Source organism: Malus domestica, chromosome 16 (genome assembly GCF_042453785.1).
Source record: "Malus domestica chromosome 16, GDT2T_hap1".
NCBI classification, from domain to species: domain Eukaryota; kingdom Viridiplantae; phylum Streptophyta; class Magnoliopsida; order Rosales; family Rosaceae; genus Malus; species Malus domestica.
In genome coordinates, this window is record NC_091676.1 from 21,952,725 (window position 1) to 21,975,187 (window position 22,463).

General features: G+C 40.6%; 1 protein-coding gene across 1 annotated transcript; it reads left to right on the forward strand.

The window, feature by feature from the left end:
* Positions 1 to 11,233: 11,233 nt before the first annotated feature.
* LOC103403593 (uncharacterized) lies at positions 11,234 to 13,108 on the forward strand. Its single transcript, XM_008342442.4, has 3 exons — positions 11,234 to 11,769; positions 12,041 to 12,193; positions 12,404 to 13,108. The coding sequence occupies exons 1-3, from the start codon at positions 11,337 to 11,339 to the stop codon at positions 13,084 to 13,086; spliced, it is 1,269 nt and encodes a 422-aa protein (XP_008340664.1). The 5' UTR covers positions 11,234 to 11,336; the 3' UTR covers positions 13,087 to 13,108.
* The last annotated feature ends 9,355 nt before the right edge of the window (positions 13,109 to 22,463 follow it).

Here is a 22,463-nt window from a genome sequence, read left to right on the forward strand (position 1 = left end):
GCAAGGTGTCGAGGCACATTGTAGCAAGTGTCGAATGACACAAAGTATGTTGAACCCTTTTGAAGCATAGTTGGCTTATGTATGAATGTGTTGGAATGTATGATTGAACGAATATACTGTTAAGCTGTTCGTTTATTTGTATAGTCTTGTTGACATATACTTAGACTTTGTTTCATGTTGGAAGCGTTCATGTTGAAGCTTTGAACCCGAGTGTTTCATTGCTAGGAATGTAAGATGATTATGACCGAGTTGTCTAAACCACCTCTGTATTGAATTCATGCCAAATAGTCTTCGTTACATAGGATGCCGAACGGCTGAAGCTTAACACTTATACAATGTGAGTTTACTTGTAATAGTACTTCAAGTGATCAGTGTTCCATGGATGGCTAAGGGTCTTGCCATCGGAGTTTCTAAGCTTGTAGGAGCCAGGGCGACTGATGCCAATAACTTCAAACGGTCCATCCCAGTTTGGACTAAGTGTTCCATCACTCAGGGCTCTATCGTAGAGTAATCTTTTCTTCAATACCCAGTCACCCACTTTGAAAGAACGAGGTTTGACCCTTAAGTCATAATAGTTGGAGATGCGCTGCTTGTAGGCGACATTCCTCAAGTGAGCCTGGTTTTTGTGTTCCTCGACTAGATCTAAGTTGAGGGTAAGTTATTTGTCATTTTCGCTTTACACGTAGTTTTGGACTCGGAATGTTGCTTGCTCAAGCTTAACTAGGACAACTGCCTCTATACCAAAGGCAAGTAAGAATGGGGTTTCTCCTGTTGATGTACGATACGAAGTGCGGTATGACCAAAGAACTTGGGGTACAAATTCTGGCCAACAACCTTTAGCCTTGTCCAAGCTGGTTTTCAAAGTTTGCTTGTTTATTTTGTTGATCGTTTCGACTTGTCCATTAAACTGGGGATAAGCTGGAGAGGCAAAACATAAGTTGATGTTGAACTTAGAGCAGAACATCATAAACTTATTGTTGTCGAACTGTCGCCCGTTGTCAGTGACTATCGCATTAGGAATGTCGAATCTGCAAAGGATGTTCTTCCATACGAAGTCTTCTATTTTTTCCTCAGTAATGGTTGCCAAGGGTTCTACTTCAGCCCACTTTGTGAAGTAGTAAACTGCAACGATTGCATACCGAACCTTGCCATTCCCTGCAAGCATATCAAATCAAGTCACCATTAGGCGAAGGGCCAAGGGCTGATCATAGGAGTGAGTGGCTTGGGAGGGGAGTAAGGAATAGTTGCGTAGCGTTGACACTTATCACATGAGCGAGATATTCTGATGGCATCTTGGTGGAGTGTTGGCCAGTAATATCCTTGGCGAAAACCCTTGTGTGCTAGGGATCGAGATCCAACATGCTCTCTACAGACTCCTTCATGTATTTCCCGAAGGACAGTTTCTGCCTCTGTGGGCATAAGGCATCTTAGGTATGGTAAGTTAAAACCCCGCTTGTAGAGTTGGTCATTAATGATTAAGTAACGGGTAACCTTGTATCGAATCTGCTTAGCTTGGACTTTGCCATTTGGAAGGGTGCCATGAGCAAGGAATCCATAAATCGGGGTAATCCAACTATCCCCTTGTTGTAAGTTGAACACTTCCGCAGCCATGGTTCTTAGTGCTGCCAATAATTTGACTTGAATTTTTCTTCCAATCTTGTCTTCCACCACTGAGGTGAGGCGAGCCAAAGCATCTGCATGATTGTTTGCCGCTCGAGGAATTTGGGTGATCTGGTAGTGGAAGTGCTTGAGCAACAATTGTGTTTGTGCCAGATATGCTGCCATAGAGCTATCCTTAGCGTCAAAGTTGTTGGTGACCTGGTTAACCATCAATTGGGAGTCACTGAAGATATCAATTCGTTTAACCTCAAGGTGTTTGGCCAAACGTAAGCCTGCTATAAGGGCTTCATATTCGGCCTCATTGTTCGACGCCTTGAATTTGAAACGAAGAGCATACTTCATCGCCACTTTGTCAGGGGTTGTAAGGACTAGTTCTGCTCCACAACCCTGTTGGTTGGACGAGCCATCAACATATAGACTTCATGCTAGGGCTGTTGGTTCTATTTTCTGGGCTTCCGAGGGTAATGAAACCAATTCTTTAGGCGTAGAAACAATGTCAACATGATATGTGAAGTTGGCGATGAAGTCCGCCACTGCTTGGCCCTTATCAGCTGGCTTTGGTTGGTAGGAGATGTCAAACTCACCCAATGTTATCGCCCATTTTATCATTCGTCCCGAAGTGTCAGGACTTTGGAGTATCTATCGAAGAGGATGATTGGTAAGCACGATGATGGAGTGTGCTTGGAAGTAAGGGCGAAGTTTTCAAGCAGACATGACCAATGCTAGAGCCAATTTCTCAATGTTGGAGTATTGTGTCTCTGCATCTTATAAGACCTTGCTAGCGTAGTAGACAGGCCGTTCGACATTACCATCATTTCGAATGAGAACAGAACTTACTGCTGAAGCCGATACCGACAGATAGATAATGAGAGTGTCACCAACCTCAGGTTTGGAGAGCAGATGGGCTTTACTCATGTAGTCTTTGAGGTTCTTGAATGCCTCGACACGTTCATCAATCCATGTAATGTACCTCTTACTTCCCTTAAGTGCTTTGAAGAAATGAGCACATATGTCTGTGGCCTTAGAGATGAACCTAGTTTAGGCTACCACCTTGCCAGTAAGGCTTTAGATGTCTTTTGAAGTTACCGGTTCCTTCATGTCGAGGGTTGTTTTGATCTTCTTGGGATTAGCCTCAATGCCTTGTTGGCTTATCATGAAGCCTAAGAATTTGCCAGAGCCTACGCCGAAGGCATATTTGTTAGGGTTCAACCTCATTTGATACCTCTTCAGAATGGTGAAAGTTTCAGATAGGTTAGCGATGTATTGGTCAGAATGTTTGCTCTTGACTAGCATATCATCAACATAAATTTCCATGCTCTTCCCAATCTGTTCAGCGAACATTGAATTGACTAGTCTTTGATAAGTCGCTCCTGCAATCTTTAGGCCGAAGGGCATGACTTTATAGCAATATAGTCCCCTACCAGTAGTGAAGGCTGTGTGTTCTTGGTCCGGAGGGTTCATGAGGATTTGGTTGTATCCTAAGTAAGCATCCATGAAGCTCAGGAGTTCACACCTTGCCATAGAGTCTATAAGTCTGTCAATGAGAGGAAGAGGAAAGCTATCATTCGGGCATCCTTTGTTTAGGTCGGTGTAGTCGACACACATTCTCCACAAGACCTTTTAGAGCAAGATACTTTCTTTGGTCGGATTTTTCTTAACAAGGACCACATTTGCTACCCATGTTGGGTAATTGACTTCACGGGCGAAGCCTATGCCTTTAAGTTTTTCAATTTCTGCCTTCATTGCTTCGTATCATTCAGCGTCATAAGATCTTCGCTTCTGTCTCATTGGCTTGGTCTTAGGGTCAATAGACAAGCGATGAAATATGATATCGGGAGAGATGCTTGGCATGTCCTCGTATGACCAGGCAAAGACCTCAATGTTCTCTTGCAAAAAAGATATCAATGCCAACCGAATGGGTGGTGACAAGGTGGTGCCAATCTTCACCTTGCGATCTGGATAATCTTTTGATATAGAAACCTTCTCCAGCTCTTCAGTGGGTTATGCTTGCTGGGTGAAAGAGTCATTTCGAGGATCGTCAGGTTGACTGTTGCCACCTTGAAAATCCAAGTTGGCTTCGTTCGGGTTGGTCTTTATGACTTAGTCATGTATAGAAAAGGTTTCCTTGGGCACAGGCAGGTATTGTTGCTTGACCGAAGTGTTGTAATATGACCGTGCACTAAGTTGATCTCCTCTGATGTAACCATTGCCATAGGGGGTTGGAAATTTCATCAACAACATATGTGTGGATACCATGGCCTTGAAATCATTAATGTCTATGCGTTCAAAGATGACATTGTATGCTGTTGGGCAATCAACTACCAAGAAGTTAGTGGTAATGGTAGCTGTGTAAGGGCCTATACCAATGGTGAATGGTAAATGTATGCTCCCTAAAGGTTGCACGATATCATCGGAGAAGCTTATCAGAGGAGAAATCGAGCGATCGAGCAAGTGTTCAATTACATTAAGTGCCCTGAAAGCTTCAACAAAACATGATATTAACCGAAACCTCCGTGTCTACCAGGATTCGTCGTACTTCAAAGTTGGCTATATGAGCTTCCAGGATCAGTGGGTAGTTTTGAAGGTAGATGATACCTCTTTCTTCCTCAGGGTAGAAACATATTGGATCCTAGTTAGGCTTTTGATACTTGCCTCCCCTGATGTCTTCCATGTGAAACACTTAGTGGCCAGACCTTAAAGCTCGTTCACTATTTTTCATGGCCATGTTAGAAGACTTAGATATGGGTGTGCCACAACTTATGGCATATATCACATTCACCTGGCGTTGGTTATGGTTACCCCTTGAAGGGTGAATGAGGAATTGATCAATTTTTCCTTCACGTGCCAAAGCTTCAATATGATCACGAAGGGTGATACACTTCTCGCCGTCATGGCCGTTATGCTCATTGTAACAACAAAACGTGCCCGTGTTCTTCATGGGCTTGTAACCCGACTGCATCGGCATTGGCTTCAGTATCAGGTGTGCTATGCTGAGGTAAATGGCCACGCATGTGATGTTCAAAGGTGTGTATGGCTCATACCTCGAGGTAGGGCCTGTCCTGACACGTGTTTGACCCACTGTGTTGACTGCCTGGGGACGGGCATTATCGTGGCAATATCCTTGGTTATCGCGATAGTGTCTCTTACTCCTTTTACTAACATGAGACTGGTGAGGATGAAAATCTTTCCTTTTGCCCTGAGATTGATATGTCTGTTGACTTGGCAAAGTATTAAGTAAGGCAGGGGGAGGCACTGTTGTCGTTTGGAAGGTTGAGGTCTTCTCATTTGGGTGGGTCTGGCTTCCATTGTCCACTTGCTGATAAGGGATGGTTGTTGGGGGTTTCCCTTGATATGTCCTTGCCTCGGCGGAGGCATGGTTATAAGCCTGCACCATCACCTCAGAGTAAGTCTTCCAAGTGTTGGCATTGATCATGTACTTAAAGAAACAGTCACGTAGGCCTACCATAAAGGCTTTGAGGGCAATCTTGTCGTCTACCTCGGTACAATGGGAGTACTCATGGCTGAAGCGGCTAACATACATACGTAATGACTCGTCTGGCTTCTGGCGAATAGTGTACAAGTCATCTGCAGAGTCCAAGCGATCGGTCTGGAAAATGTGTTGAGAAACAAACAGTTTCCTCAATTCCTCAAATGAGTCTACCGTCTCAGGTGGAAGATGGCAATACCAGTTTAGAGCTCTGCCAGAGAGAGTGGAGGGGAAGAGAAGACATCACTCTTCGTCGGTATGCATCTGGTATGCCATGGTGGACTCAAAGAGGTTAAGGTGCTCAATCGGGTCCTCTTTTCTAGTATAGAGTTGTAAGCCAAGCTTCTACTTTGTCTTTACTTGGAGGGGGTGTCAATGATCCTCCTTATAAGAGGGCCAGGCCTAGGTTGGTTCCAATCAGGTATCTCAGCTTGTTGTTCAGCCTTCAACTTGTTTACTTCCCTAAGGAGTTGTAGGACAAAAGGGTCCTGAGTGGAGTCATGTACCACTAGAGCTTTCTTTCGTAAATCTCCATCTCCTCTTGGAAGTAGAAAGGTTTGATCAAAAGCATGTGATTTTTCCCTGGACTCGCCGTACTGACTTCCAAGGTATGTCTGTCGGAACATCTCTGAGTCCCATATACCTTCGTGTTTCTCTAGAACTTGTTGCCCATTCCTCAAATTGGTAGCCAGCCAGGGACATAGGAGGGGATCGAGTCTTTCAGAGACCCTTGGGTCATTGATCTTCGAGCGTACCTGGATGGGATTGTCTCGACGTTGCTTTAGGAAGTCTCGACAGTCGTGAAAGATAATTTTCGATCATTCCACTCTTTCTGTAAGGATGAGCTTTCCTCCACTCCTCTTGCTTCGGGTCGAAGCAGCTGGGTTGAGAGAAGTCTCATATTGGTCGCCATTTCGATGAGTAGCTCGCTCCTCAATAAGAATACCCATGTCGAGGGCAAATGACCCTCCGTGTTGGGGGGCACCTAGTTGATGGTGGACTTCCACAGGGGTGATGAGCTCGTGTGTTTTAGTATATCTAGCATCGTGGAGCATCTTGAAGACCTTCTCATATTGCTCTTGGAGAATCTCATTCTTCATCGCTATCTTGTTGTTTTGAGCTTCCAGCTCATCGACTTTAGCCTGAAGAGCAAACTTCTTTTGTTCCTTATTTCGTTGCTTCGAACCAGGTGCAAGAGGGGTGTCATTTTGTATGTTGTGGCTTCCTTCGCTCCCCATGTTAGAAAGGGATGCCTGGTTAAAAGAGAGTGTACGAATGGTGGAAACCAGCTTAACAAAGCTGAAGAGAGTGGGAATAAGTGTCGTTCCCACAGACGGCGCCAAATATTGATGCACAAAATCAGTGAGGACTTTGGTACAACAGAAAGTGTCAAGTTTGTGACCTTCGCTAGATTGCTCCGATCACTAGTGTGGATGAGTATGTAAATGGATAGAGACATGGAAGCAAACACAAGATGTACGTGGTTCACCCAAATTGGCTACGTCTACGGAGTAGAGGAGTTCTCATTAATTGTGAAGGGTTTACACAAGTACATAAATTCAAGCTCTCCTTTAGTGAGTACTAGTGAATGATTTAGTACAAATGACATTAGGAAATATTGTGGGATAATGATCTCTTTTTATAGAAGAGTTTTTATCTTTGTTCTAACATTGACATGTGTTGTGTTGTGATTGGCTTCTGATGTTGACATGTGTCGCGCTGTGATTGGCTTCTGATGTCGACACGTGTCGCACTGTGATTGGCCTCCTGATTGGAGGGAAACTCTTCTGGGTCCTTGACAGTATAACGTTGACCAGTGCTCAGTAGTTTCGGGATTGGTCAAGTATGGTACAAACACATCATATAAAATGTTGCTCGTTGACCACTCCTTGTATATTTGTTCATCGTCTCGTCCATCTTGGTCGGGCAACCTGTTTTTATTAGAAAAGAATAGACATCCATGTTAGAGAAATTAATTGTTAGAGTGAAATATATGTCTCGAATGCCACAAGGCATGAAATTATGTCTCTAGCTTTTCCCTTTCCAAACATCATATTTTATTTTTATTTTAGCCCACCACTTCTACTTCTTTAATATAGCTGAAACTATCAGCTGTTCGAACTGGGATACAAGTCAGCACATATATTCGATTGTCGTGGTTTTTGGATATGTTATAGAGGAGATGATAAGAAACAACTTTTGTGAAGGAAATGTTTCGATTCGAGTTACGAAAAATGGGGTTTTGGTGCTCATAACATGGCTGTCCAGTTTTCTGCGGGATTAGAGACATGAGTTGGTATTTCAAACATAATGGATGATCACACTATTGGATGTTTCTGAAATTTTGATATATCATGGTAGAGAGACAAATGAACAACTCTCATGAAGGAAGTATTATAATAAAATATATGGATGATGGTGTTTTTATCTGTTAAATAGGCTGGAGGAATTTCTAGTCTTGGATATCTTTCTTTTGATAGATGAAAATGATAGTAGTTTGATTGAGAGATTTGTTGGGTAAGGCTCATGTATTTTTTTGGGATTTGTCTCACACTCTTTGTACATCATCCTCAAGAGAGATAAATAGAGATTGCCGATAGTTTGGTGGAAGTGCTTCTCATGGAAAAGATCTCAAAATGTAAATACATTAACACACAAGATTTAAGTGGTTCGCCAAATTGACTACATCCACTGGGGTTTGCTTTCATTGTATTTCACTATATATGAGGGACTTACAAATACAATGAAAGATGGCTTAAAGCCTTAACAATATGTAAAAGAAAGGTAATTGGATAATATGAAAGGGAGGATGGCTTTTTATTGGAGTTGTTCTTTTTCTTTTCTTTTTTCTTCTTCTTCTTCCTCTCTCGTTTCTTCTTCCTCTTTCCTCTATGTCCTTCCGTTGTTTCTTTTCTCCTTCCTTTATGTAGATTGCATGACATCTTCTTCTCCAAAGAATTTCCACAAGTGTGCCAATGGAAAGAAAGCAAGTGTTGTGCTAATCATTAAACATGAAATGTGTTCCAATAGAAACACACCAAATGTTAACCTAATCATCACCATGAAATGTGTTCCAATCACAAGGCAACAAATGTTATTCTCATCATTAACAATGAAATGTGGCCCAATAGACAAACAACAAATATTAAGCAAAACCTTAGCTCTAATATATGTTCAAATGGCAAAGAGACATGTGTGAAGTTAATCAATATCATGCAAGGTGGATACAAGCATCCAAGGCCACGTTCATCTCTAAGGAATATGAATCCCACCTCTTCGAACTTTGGAGGGATGAATCATCACCAAACATTTAGCTATTAGATTCCTAATGAATACAAACTTGCCAACTCACCCTTAAGTAGACTTCCACCTTCACATTTAGAGTGGTGAGTAATCACCAAATCATTAACTCCTAATGCTACAAACTCTTCACCTCAACCTATTTAGAGTAGTGACTAACCCCTCCCCTTTATTCTCTAATGGTTGCCAAAACGCCACTTAGCCTTTGTGAGAAAAATCTAGCCAAACTCATCATAATCCCCTTCTCCAATTCAAACTAAAAATATTCCTAATTACCTATGAACATGAAATAGCTAGTTTTTTAAATAATTTGTAGGAAAAAAGGATTTTACATTGAAACTATTTTACATACCGAGAATAGGTTCTTGCATAAAAATAAATCAAATAAAATTATTACGTAAAAATAATTACCCAACATACACCCATATATATATATATATATATATATTTATATATAACCAACTTTTTTTTAAATACGGGGTATTACACGCCTCCATCGCAAGGCCACCATCACCACCAAGAGAACAAACCAATGGAACAACATGATCAACGGAAAATGGGGGTGAGCGAGCCACCCGTGCAGTTAGCGCTTCCATAATCCTACCCAACAGTGCTAAAAGTACTTTAACAACCACCCAACACCCGAGAAGAAGCACACGGACCAAGTAGTAGAGGCTGGTAGTAGAGGATGGGCGACGTACAGTAGCATCAGAGCAAGAGAGGGACATGAAGGTTCAGATCTGAGACCAGCTCATGGGAATTGAGACAAAGTTCAAAGAATAAAGCTCAAGGGAAGCCAAAACAAAGACCAAAAAAGAAAAAGTGTAGAAATTAAAAAACTTTTGAAGTGGAAGGATGGGGAAGGATGAAAGAAATGAGGAGGAAGAGAGAAAATGCAAAGAGTGTAGATGGATGGGAAAGGAAGGAGGGGGAAAGATGGGGAAAGATGGGGAGAAAATAGAATATGCAGAGAATGGAGAAGGAAGAGAAAGAGGGAAGGAAGGTTAGAAAGAGGTGGGAGTCGGGTTGGCGCCAACTCCAAACCCTAGCAAGAAACGGCGGCTAGGATTTTTTTTTTCCCTGAAGGCCAAAGAGGAAAGGTTCTATAGAGAGAGAGAGAGAGAGAGAGAGAGAGAGAGAGAGAGAGAGAGAGAGAGAGAGAGAGAGAGAGAGAGAGAGAGAGAGAGAGAGAGAGAGAGAGAGAGAGAGAGAGCTCGTCCCTCACTTTTTTGAAAAGGAATTGTTGAGGCAGGTTTTTAACCATTTTCTAGCAGGAGCTATATCTCCTTTTGTCTGACATCCACACTTTTTTTAATAGTTTTTATATTTACAATAATGAGATGGTACTTGAAGTGAATCAAGTGATTAAGATCAAACCCACATTTAATTTCTAATCATATTCGTGGCAATGTCACGCATATTTGACGTATGGGAGCCAACCAAGGCTTCAAGCATTTCAGTGTGCCCAAGGTAGCAAAATGTTCATCACCGACCTCTCCTCATGTCCAGTTGGAGGTTTTCTTATTGAATGGTGACTCTAGTCAAATATCAGTTTTGAATCGAATCCTTTAATTGCATGTAAGTATTATGAATCTGAGTTTTGTGTAATGAAATGAGATATATTTTATGAAAAATATGATGAATCTTGCATTGCTTAAAAGTTTTAGCTTACCAGTGTAGTTTGTTAAGCCCTTAATACGCATATTGTGAAAGAAAATTGATATTACTTAATAATCGCCAACACGTTCATTGATAGAGTACAACTAAGATCAAATTAAGATGTCTAGAAATAAAACGAACCAAGCTAGTACTAAAAACAAAGACCAACTTATCCAAGGACCAACCAGCGACAAAGTAAACTTAACTAAGCACTAATTATGCAAGCATCAATCGACTAGGTAAACTTTAGCCTCCCGATCCAGAATCTAGACCACCAAGACAAACGTGTACCAAAACAAATATGCACTAGATAAACTTGAGCATCTTTATTGCTCTGATTGAAATTATAATAATTGAAAAATCAAAGATGTACAAGGAAGCATCAGGACTCTGCTAATTGGCATTATTACTTAGATTCAAAAAATAGTCGAGAATGGGTTGAATTGATTATGCAAAAATAGTCGAAGACTGATTGAACTGATTCTGCAAAAATGGTCGAGAACGGGTTGAACTGATTTTGCAAAAAATGGCCAAGGACTAATTGAACTGATTCTGCAAAAATAGTCAACGACGGATTGAACTGATTCTACAAAAATGGTTGATGACTGGTTGAACTGATTTTGCAAAAATGATCGAGGACTGATTGAACTGATTCTACAAAAATGGTCGAGAACAGGTTGAACTGATTTTACAAAAATGGCTGATGACTGATATAACTGATTCTGCAAAAATAGTCAAAGACAGGTTGAACTGATTCAGCAAAAATGGTCAAAGATTGATTGAACTGATTCTGTAAAAATAGTTATCGGAAAACTTCAAAACCACACAATCGATGACGACTACTATGACGTTGCCGATAACTAACTTCGGGGAGCCCACGACGCCGACTCCGGAGGGCAAAAAAGTGCAGAGAAAGAAGAGGAAGGAGGAGGATCCTCTCCCTACATATGGTGCATTTAGATCAATTTTTTTATTTTAAATTTAGATGACATTTGATCATCATTTTGATTTTTGCTTTTTTTTTTATGAAATCTTGTTTGATAACTACTTTTATTTTTAAGCTTTAAAAAAATTAAAAAAAAATTCTTTGACTTTTCAAAATTTAGTTTGAATTTTTATTTTTTAGTTATCTAACAAGATTTTAATTTAAAAAAACGAAATATTATTTTGTCATTTGTTTAGATTAGTCATCGATTCTCTAAAGCCCCGAGTCGTTAGAAAACCAGCAAAAGGCCCGGTTAGGGTTTTTCACGTCCTGCGGGGTACGGCCATGTGGCGCAGACCTGGATTGAGCTGGGGACTGAACCTCCGGAAGCTCTCAACCGCAGTACGACGTCGTATCGAGGACGAAGGCGACTGGTCTTACGCCTCGGAGTGGTGGGGGGAAGAATCCGAAGGCCACACCGTCCTCCGCTCCACATCCGACAAAGGCAATGGCGTTGTCTCAGTCATCGCCTATCCTTCCTCAAAACCCAGTGAGCTCCATTGGGCGTCGACAGAGAGATGGCTGCAGCAAAGGTACGAAGAGATACAGGAGTGCCGTCAGAACAACGAGAGATTCAGAGTGTTCGGATATCAATGGCGCGCTCTCCGCTTTAACGATGACACCCGCCAGAGCACCGTTAAGGTTTTGGCTGCTTATCGGCGATCGGAACCAGAATCGATCGCCTTAATGCAGCAGCCTCATTGCTTGGCTGTTCCTTGTAAGCAAAAACCTTTTTCCCAATTCAATTTCTATCAACATTTAATTACAAATTTTATCAAATTTGATGTGGGTTCTGTGTTAATTTAATGCCCAATTGAATTTCTAATTAGCATTTGCATACTGTTGAATCAAATTTGAATCATGGTGTTTGGTGATTGAACTTCTATATCTAGTGTTTCTGAGTGTATGACTAGTGATTGCATTACATTTGGTTACTTTCATTTTTCTAAAAGATTAAAGCTGTTGTGTGATGGATTCTGCTTTTTCAGATCTTAAGAGTATGATAGCAGCTGGGTTGGCCACTATAGCATCTTGTAATTACAATCTCATGAACGCGGTGACTGGGACCGAAAATATTCGTATATTGTGCATTGGTCAGGGTGGCGGAAGCTTACCGTTGTTTTTGGCTAGTAAAATTCAAGGTAGGTTGCATTGCTAGTTCTCTGTTAATGGCAGCGTGAATGGTTGTGGGAAATTGAAGGAATGAAGGATGTGCCTTTTTTGTAAATTGTTTTACAAATACTGATTCTTGGTGATCTCCGAATCCAATCTGTTTTTGGCCATCCTATCAGAAGTCCTGAGCTGAATAATTGGGTATTGAACCTAACCTAGAATGTTCTGCTCCTTTTCAGGTGCTATTGTTGATGTTGTTGAAATCGACCCTCTCGTCATCTCAGCCTCAGTTCGAGCCATGGGATTTCCGGCTTTCTCAATTATGACTCCATCAGGCAAGCGTGCCGTGCCACCCAATACCATGGATACCGTTATGTGGAAAGGCATCCACGAGAGGCTGTTCCTCCATGAATCCGATGCCGAGGATTTCATTCTCAACACCACCATTCAGTATGATATGGTCTTCATTGATGCTTATGATGGGGAAGACATATTCCCACGCAAGTTATGGGATCCACATTCCCCATTTCTAAAAGCCCTCAGCAGCCGGCTTCACCCGGATCATGGCACAGTTGTGGTGAACCTTCATTCAGATTCTGATATCTTGAACCCTGATGGTTCTGCACCATCCGTTCTGCAGCAAACTTTGCCAATGGGAAAGTACGTCTCGAGGGTTTGCCAGGCATACAAGGACGTGGTAGTGGGAGGGAAAGATTCTGGCTTGGGTTTTACAGTTTCAGTTCCGTGGGTGTGCAATTCTTCTCTGGTCGTGTGCAGAGGTTTTGTGGTTACGGGTGGGGATTGCAACAGGGATGTGATCATGGAGACTCTGATATCCAAATCATTTGAATTGGAAAATGTACTAAACTTACCATTCTCCTGTTTTGAATATATAAAGAGAGGTTTTATACTTGTTGATTAATTTCATGACAAGTTTATACCTACCTAAATTTCTTCACAGTTTTACCTCCGGATTCAATTCATCAGTTTGTCGTTACTTTGGCCTTGCCTGGTGTTAAACATGGGATAACTCACCAGATTCAATGTATGGATTCAAAAATGCCATGACGAAGAGAAAATATGCAGGATTTGAGTTTGCACCCCACTCTGTAAATATTGTGTATGAACTTCAAAAATGGCTAAAAGATTTCTTGGGTTGTACGCAAGCCTATTGGGGATGACTTTGAAGGGAGAGGGTCTTGTGTGGGGAAGTCGGATTAGGAACATGTGAGATGGGGATGGTGGGGTATGGGGTGTTTTTGTGTCTTGGTCCGTAGAAAAATGGAGGTTAGCATAACAAATCAGGGGTGATGGGATAGGGGGTGGTGTTTTTGTCCTGGCGAAGAGCACGGGGAAGGATCTTCGGTTGAACGAGTTGGAGTTGCAGCATCATAGCCATGGATCGGGAGCAGCAGTTGAACGAGTTGGAGTTGCAGCAGGCCAGCATCCTCGGTTCCCCTCCCCCTCCCCCCGCCTTCAAGTAAAAACAAAAACCCTAACTTCCGCCCTGGTTCAGCCGCTCACGGAGGCTCTTGCTCTTCTCCGTTGGTCCCCTTGCCTCCACTTCTTTTTGTTGTTGTTAAATTCTAGTTTATGAATGGTAATTTTGTCAAGTGCGGTTCTTGAATTGTCATGATATACTTAGTTTCCAGTATAATTGGATTTTTTGGGTATGAAAATTGACAAGGATGCACAGAAGTAAAAGGAGGCAGTTCAGACATTGTGATCCGTGTTTCATGTTCAAATAGTTACATAAAATGCCTAACCAGGCTACCATATATCGCCACAAGTACAACTACCATTTACAAATCTATGGTATCTGTTTAAATCCCTCACAATAATCTCCCTCTCCAACACTCTCCAGAAAAAAACCTTAAGGGCCTCATGGCAATCCCTGCAGATCCTCAAATTCTTCACAATCCTTATTGGCTTTCCCGGTTCTTCACAATCCTTACGGCATTGTCAGACTGTGAGTGCAGCACTTTCTGCCTCTTCCAGTTGACCAGCCCGTCCCGTGGCACCAACCAAACATGTATGTTTAAGGATTGATATTATAGAGTTTGATATGACAATGTTCGAGTCAAATTGTATATGGGCAAATATTGTGTATTATTCCTCTCGGAAATGAATGTATATATAGGTTTACAAGGGGTCTTATACAAGTAAATCAACTACACAAGGAAACAAATACAATCCCTAATATCATGCTAATCAAATAAAATCGCTATCTCTATGTAGAACAATCGCTACAGTCCCCCTCAAGTTGGAGCAAAGATATCTCGCATACTCAATTTGTCGAATGAGTTGGAGAAAGCACTAATAGAGGCAGTTGTAGTGAGCATGTCGGCTAACTGTTCTTCAGACGATACAAAAGGAAAAGCAATAACTCTAGCATTATCAACCTCCACATGTTTTGTATTGTTATGTTGCACATGATTCTGAGCAATTTCAATTGCAGATTTATTATCACAGTGTAAACCCATGGCCTTCTTGGATTTGAATCCCATTCCATTCAATAATTTACATAACCAAAGTAACTCACATACCTCATGCACCATTCCACGGAATTCAGCCAACCTTTTGTTTCTTACTTTTTCAAGTGATGAGATCACCACCAACAAAAGTAAAGTAGCCAAAAGTAGAGCGTTGATTTGTCACTGAACCAGCACAATCCGCATCTATGTATCCTTCAACATTCAAATGACCATTCTTGGCAAACATTAAACCTCTACCAAGAGCCGATTTAAGATACCTGAGAATATGGACAACAACATCCATATGAGTCTCACTAGGCAAATGCATAAACCAACTCACAACACTTACAACATAGGCTATATTTGGACGCGTATGAGATAAATAGATTAATCTTCCTACAAGTCGCCGATAACGCTCCTTTAGGAACCTAATCAGAATCTAATCCCAATTTATGATTTTGTTACATAGAAGTGTCAAGAAGTTTATAGTCTACCATACCAGTTTCGGCTAACAGGTCCAAAACATACTTTCGTTGTGAGAGACATATACTATGGTTGGATCAAGCAACTTCAATCCCCAGAAAATACAACTTTCCAACTCTTTCATCTTAAACTCAGAAACAAGATATTCCTGTAAAGAACTAATCTCTTCATGACCATCACCTGTCACTATCATGTCATCAACATATATGATCAATATCATCACTTTACCTTTCTGGTGTTTCAAAAATAAGGTATGATCCAAGTGACTTTAATAAAACTTTCTCATGGACGCAGTAAACCTCCCAAACCATGCTCTAGGAGGTTGCTTCAAACCATACAAAACTGTTCGTAACTTGCACACAACAACACCCTTATGAGAACCAATAGAAGTACCAAGGGGTAAATCTATATACACTTCTTCTTTGAGATCACCATGCAGAAAGTATTTTTAACATCAAACTACCACAAGGGCCAATCCAGTTAGCATCAAGATATAAAAGGACATGAACAGTATTAAGCTTAGCAATTGGACCAATGGTCTCTTGGTAGTCCACTCCATGCGTTTGTGTATAACCCTTCGCTACTAATCGAGCTTTGTAGCGATCGATTGAACCATGTGCTTTATGCTTTAAGGTAAGCACCCATCGATACCAACCGTCTTCCTTCCACTTGGCAAGGGCACCAAATTCTAGGTGGAATTCTTGTTTAGAGCCTTCATCTCAATGTCCATGGCTTCCACCCATTTAGTGTCAGATAAGGCATCTTGTAACTTAGTCAGTACAAATACAATAGTAATTGATATACATATGACTAATGTGAGAAAGATGATGAGTTGATACATGATTACTAATGAGATATTTGGACTTTGCATGTATATCAGGAGAATAATGTACTTTAGGTTTGCCACGATTAACTCGTGAGGGCAACTCATAAGTAGATATAAAAAAATTAGTATAAACTACCTCATTTGTTTCACTTTCTTCTTCACTAGTTGATTGAGACAATGGGTAGGGGAGAGGGGGGGTTGGAATACTACTGCTTAAGTCTCCGTCAACATTGTCAGGCACAATTTCATTATCAGAGCATGTTACTTCTTCACCGGTACATGGCGACTGGTCGGTGGAAGAAGAGTGACCAGTCGGCTCGAGCAGACTTACAATATCACTATAATTTACTGTACTCTTATTCTCTTTGACTTAACACTTCACTCAACCTCTCACCCTCTCCCCCTAAAGTAAGTGGAAAGACAAGAGAAGAGGAGGCAAAATACAGGACCTCTTCATAGAACGTGACATCCATGGAAACATAAATCTTTTGAGTAGGAGAATGATAGCACTTGTAACCTTTTTGGGTATTCGAATAACCAATAAACACACATCGAATAGCACATGGATCAAGCTTACTCCATCGATGGGAATAAATATATACATATAAAACACATCCAAACACCATGAGAGGAAGTTTGGAGACAGCAACTGGTGAGATGTGTTCTTGTAAAACTTCAAAAGGAGTACGGAAATCATGGACTTGGCTGGGAGTCCGGTTGGTCAAATAACACACAGCTAAAACTGCATGTCCCCAAAGGTAATTAGGCACCGACATTCCCAAGAGCAAAGCGCGAGCAACTTCAAGTAAATGAAGATTTTTCCACTCAAACGCACCATTTTGTTGGTTTGTAAACGGAGTAGTCGTCTAATGAATAATACATTGTTCATGAAAGAAAAAGCTCAGGGTAGTATTCAAATATCTCTCTCCGTTATCAGACTGGAGCACTTTGACTTTGGTCTAAAACTAAGTAGCTAGATACCATTGCAATAAATTCTTGTACAATAGATGTCATATCACTTCTATGCTTCATCAGAAAGACCCAAGTTAAACATGTGCAATCGTAAAAAATGTGATAAACCAACGAAACCCATTTGAAGTAATCTTAGCAGGACCATGTACCAAATCAAATGGCTGAATAGCCTTATTATCACTCAAGGGAAAAACAGTACAATGGCTTTTGGCTAATACACATATTTCACACTTAAAACAAGTCTCATCATATGAACAACATAAAGAAGGAAATAAATGCCTAAGATATTCAAAAGAAGGGTGTCTTAAGCAATGATGCATAGCCATAATTGATGATTGTAGACGGCTCAATCTCGCCCGAAGTCACGGTATGAGGCTATAAGTAGCCTGATTAGCGGTGCTTGCTCTTCAGTTGTTGCTTGTTTCCATCAGTATGCTCTTTGGGGGATATTAAATCTAAGTGATTGCAATCTGTCTGCAATACCTGATGATCTTGGCTGCTTATGCTCACTGCAGCATTTAGATTTAAGTGGAAATTGTTTTCTGAGCATATCGGAAAGCATCTATCAACTTTCTCAATTGATTAATTGTGGCAAGCTTCAATTACTGCCAAAACTTCCATCAAGTATAGGAGTTTTAAATGCGGGGATTGTCTGTTGAGGAAACACATGAAGCTCTTTTGTTAGTGTTACTCCTCTTCCTCTAAAAGTGTAAAGACTATGGTAGCTGGTGCAAGAACCAGTATGCTTTATGTGCCTACATTTCAGTTCTCAACGTGCAGAGAAATGCCAACCCTGATAATGTGGTACTCCTAGATTCTTTCGTGATCTACTTGACATGTCATTTGGAAACAGAAAGAGGTAGTCTGCGATAGCCTCTTCGTGGTTGTATTAGTTGGGTGTCGTAGGCTTCAATGGGAAGAGACCACCGAGGAATCGAGGATTGAGGGTTCAAAGTGCAGGCTTCGTCTTGTATATCAGAACGACGACGTTTAAGAAGCCTATAACACATTACAGTAGCGGAACTGGCAGCTAAAATATTCACCATGAAAGAGTCGAGAGGGACCAAAAATATAGCAAGGGTAAAGGAATATTAAAATAATTAACCTCCCTTAATTTGTTGCATGGTAAGTCGTGATACTTTTATCTGGTACTTTTGTATCAAATTCGTAATCTTTTCACCTATTTCTTCATATATAGGAAGCTCTGTCTTAGAGCAACTCCACCCATGGTGGTTGCTTGGGGGACAGGCTCCAGGAAAGGGCCCGAGGGCCGGTGGGAGGAGGTCCAGCGTTGGAGGACTCGAGTGAGGGTGGGAGCCCGAGTTGCAGGCCCGTGGAAAATTGACAGGCCTGCTGCTTGAGGCCTGTGACGTCAGGCTGACGTAAGGCCTGGGTCCGGCCTTTTTATTTTTTATTTTTTATGTTAGGCGCGTGCCCCTCACTCGCGAGTGGGGGCGCGTCGCTCGACTGGATTTCAGGGCACGGGCCCGCGCGCCTCAGAAAACCCAATGACCGTTGGGAAGCCACGTGGCTTCCCACGGTCCGTTCGATCCCAACGGCTCTTTAATACGAGTCGTCTGATGTGCAACGGTAATAAAAAAAAAAGCTGATTTTATATCAACCGTTCGATCTGAGATCAACAGTTGATATTAATCTGCTTTATAAATTAAAAAAAATAGTTTTAAAATTAAGAAAAATTACCGTTGTGACACATGGCACAATCTGGAGTATTGAATTCAAATTTTTTAAAATCTAACGGCAGGGATTAATTATTTGAATAAAAATTTAAAAAAAAATTGTAAAAAATCTGAAAAAAATTTGTAAAAAATTGTTTTTACTTTTCTATAAATACCACTTCTTCTCCATCTACCTTACACCACAATTTCATATTTTCTCAACTACTTTCAATCAAATTCCTATCTTTCTCTCAAAGTTTCAATCTAATTTTTTTTCCACAAAATGACTATTGCTGCAGGTACGAATTGGTGGCTTCTGAAAGATGTTGCGTTGTGCACTAGCTGGGTTGAAGTTACTCATAATTCCCTTACGGGTAATGAGATGCAGTTGTGAGAAATGTGGAGTTTAATTCATACCAAATTTCTTGAGCAAATGGGTGGGAAAAGAACCAAAGAATCGATGTCCAGTCGTTGGAAAATACTTAGCCATTCCTTTAGTATGTGGAGAGATGCCTTGACACAAGCTAGTAGTAATGTTCGAAGTGGGGCAAATTATGCGGATGAGGTAAGAATATATTATAATTATTTGTTTGTATTATTATTTTGTTACCTAATTTGATTATAATTATTTGTTTGTATTATTTATTTGTTACCTAATTTCATTATTATTATTTGTTTGTATTATTTATTTGTGACCTAATTTCATTATTATTATTTGTTTGTATTATTTATTTGTTACCTAATAATTTCATTATTATTATTTGTTTGTATTATTTATTTGTTACCTAATAATTTCATTATTATTATTTGTTTGTATTATTTATTTGTGACCTAATTTCATTATTATTATTTGTTTTTATTATTTATTTGTTACCTAATAATTTCATTATTATTATTTGTTTGTATTATTTATTTGTGACCTAATTTCATTATTATTATTTGTTTGTATTATTTATTTGTTACCTAATAATTTCATTATTATTATTTGTTTGTATTATTTATTTGTTACCTAATAATTTCATTATTATTCATTTGTAGCAACTTCAAGCACAAGCATGGTATGCTGCCAAAATCAAATCAAGAAACTAATCATTCAACCGGTGGGAATGTTGGAATATTGTTAAAGATTGTCCTAAATTCAAAGTTGTGCCTGTTGGTCCAGAAGTATGCATGAACAACACCCCTCTACACAGCACCCCTCCACACTCTACACCCGATCATGGCTCCCATGTTGATGAAGAAGATGGAGAAGAAGTGACTGAAACGCCCATTCCTGAACAAGCGTCGGGGTCGACCCGTTATCCAATTAGGTCTCAAGGTAAGAAGGCTTCAAAGAGGAAAGGGAGTGCTTCCAAGAATGATTATGGAAAGTACATGCAAGAACTTGCTCGTCAAGGTGAATTGACGTTGGCGCGGGAATTGGCGATATATGAGGTTGAAAAGGATAGAGATGAGGCAAAAGCTGCAGCTATTCAACAAGCATTTCAAGCTGAACAGAGGGAAAGAGAGCTACTTAGGCAAGAAATGGAGTTGCTTAGAGAAGAAAGAATTGCGCAACGAGATCGTGACATTATGAACACGCGTTTAGAAGGGATGTCTCAAAATTCTAAATATTTTTGGCAGTCGGAGAAGGCGGATGTGGTGCAAAGGAGGCGTGCAAGAGAAGCGAGATCAAGACAAGATGGTCCTAGCACAACAAGACAAGATGATCCTAGCACCACAGATTGGTTAAGTGATGATGAATAGGGTACTTTTTGTAATCGGAGCCCATAGTTTTCCAATCACTTTGGGTTGTACTTTATTATTTATGTTGTTTCCAATTTATTGAAGTTAGTACTTTATTTAAAGTGAGAGTACATTTATTTAATTTCGTAATATATTTATCCTAATAATAGAATCTTTATTCATCAAATTGTTCACGTATAATGAAATTATAAAACACACCAAATAAAACTAAAAAACTCACCAAATGGAATTACATAATCAAATAAAATTACATAAACATACCAAATAATAACAAACTCACTACAAAAAACACACCAAATAAAATTAAATAAACACACCAAATACAAACAAACATACTAAATAAACTTAAGTATCTTCAGCTTGTTTCAATGCCCACTGGTGCTCTATCAAGTCAATTTTCCGATCATTGTGCATAGATGACCTTTAAAGTGCAGTATATCATTGAATGACCCTTTCATTGTAACGTCCATCCCTTTCTAATGGCTCGTGTTGCACGGGTTCTTCGGTGGCATCATGCGCACAATATATCCGTGTTCTTGAATTGTTCATCATGTCTGGCTCTGGCTCATATTCATCAATCGCATCATAATCGAACTCATCTTCCACAATCATGTTGTGAAGAATGACGCACGTCATCATGATGGATCGAAGTGACTCTACATCGAACATTCTGGCAGCACCCCTGACGATCGCCCAACGAGCTTGAAGGATACCAAAACAACGCTCCACATCCTTCCTGCACCATTCTTGACAGCTTGCAAAGTGTTTTTCCTTTGCACTTCGCGGACGTGGCACTGTTTTGACAAATTTTTCCCACCGTGGGTAAATGCCGTCAGTTAGGTAGTATGGCCCGTCGTACCTACGTCCGTCAACGATGTACGTGACTTTTGGTGCCTTTCCTTGCAAGACGTCGTTGAACACTGGGGATTAGGCAAGGACGTTGAGATCATTTTGAGCCCCCAGAACCCTGAAAAAGGCGTGCCATATCCATGTATCAAAAGATGCCACTGCCTCCAAAATGATAGATTTTGCTCATTTTCTGTCTCCATATGCGCCTTGCCATGCACTTGGACAATTTTTCCACGTCCAGTGCATACAATCGATGCTTCTTATCATCCCAGGAAAACCTCGCATCTTGCCCTTCTTCAGAAGCTTTTGCAAGTCCATGTGAGTAGGTTTTCGGAGGTACTCTGCGGTGTACAAAGATTCGACTGCTCCGCAAAACCTCATCAGGGCCTCAAGAATGGTTGATTTTCCCATCCTCGTTATCTCATCCACTTGGTCTGCAGATGCTCTATACGCAAGCATCCACAACGCAATAGTGATTTTTTGCTCAGGCAGGAGACCCATAACACCACAAGCATCCTTCTTTTGCACAAAGTAAGAATTATGGTTGCAAACATCAGTCATGATTTTGTTGAACAAATGTCGTTCCATTCTAAAACGGCGTCTGAAGTACGTATCAGGAAATGCACTATTATGGACAAAGTAATCGTCCAACAGCTCTTCACCCCGTCGTTGCCTGCTTCTATCAAGGTTTCTTGAACGGCTGGGCATGCATATCTAAGCAACAGTCTGGATGACTCGACGGGAATGTGAGGCTCTGGCCATTCTTGTTTCGTCATCTCTCCTTGTACGCTCCTCATCCTCTTCCATCTCATTTTCGGCTATCTGAAGGTTGAACATTCCTTCAGATTTGTTAAACAATTCTTCCTCTTACTGATCGATTTCCCACATCATCCTTGATGAAGAAGAAGACATTGTAAGGATGGATGGTGAAGAAGAAGCAGAAACTATGAATAATGAGATAGAGATGTTGAGAAAATTGGTGTGAGATTTGTGAGGATGGATGGTGGATTATATGAATGATTCAGAAAGGATTGGATTTTAGATAAGGCCACGTGGCATGTCGTCATTCGTTAAAAATCTGATCGAAATCTATCCTCAAAGATTCTGAAAGGATAATGACACGTGGCACGATCGTATTGGATAAAAATCTTATCGAAATCGATCTACAATAATTATCTTTTCGGATAATGATATGTCGCGCAATTTTGAACGAGTTAAAATTTGATCGAAATCTATCGTCAAAGATTCTCAACAGATAACGACACGTGGCACG

Coding starts and splice junctions, on each gene's coding strand:
- LOC103403593 (XM_008342442.4), top strand. CDS start 11,337: ATGTGGCGCAGACCTGGATTGAGCTGGGGACTGAACCTCCGGAAGCTC. Junction 11,770..12,040: donor TCATTGCTTGGCTGTTCCTT/GTAAGCAAAAAC, acceptor CTGCTTTTTCAG/ATCTTAAGAGTATGATAGCA. Junction 12,194..12,403: donor TTTGGCTAGTAAAATTCAAG/GTAGGTTGCATT, acceptor GCTCCTTTTCAG/GTGCTATTGTTGATGTTGTT.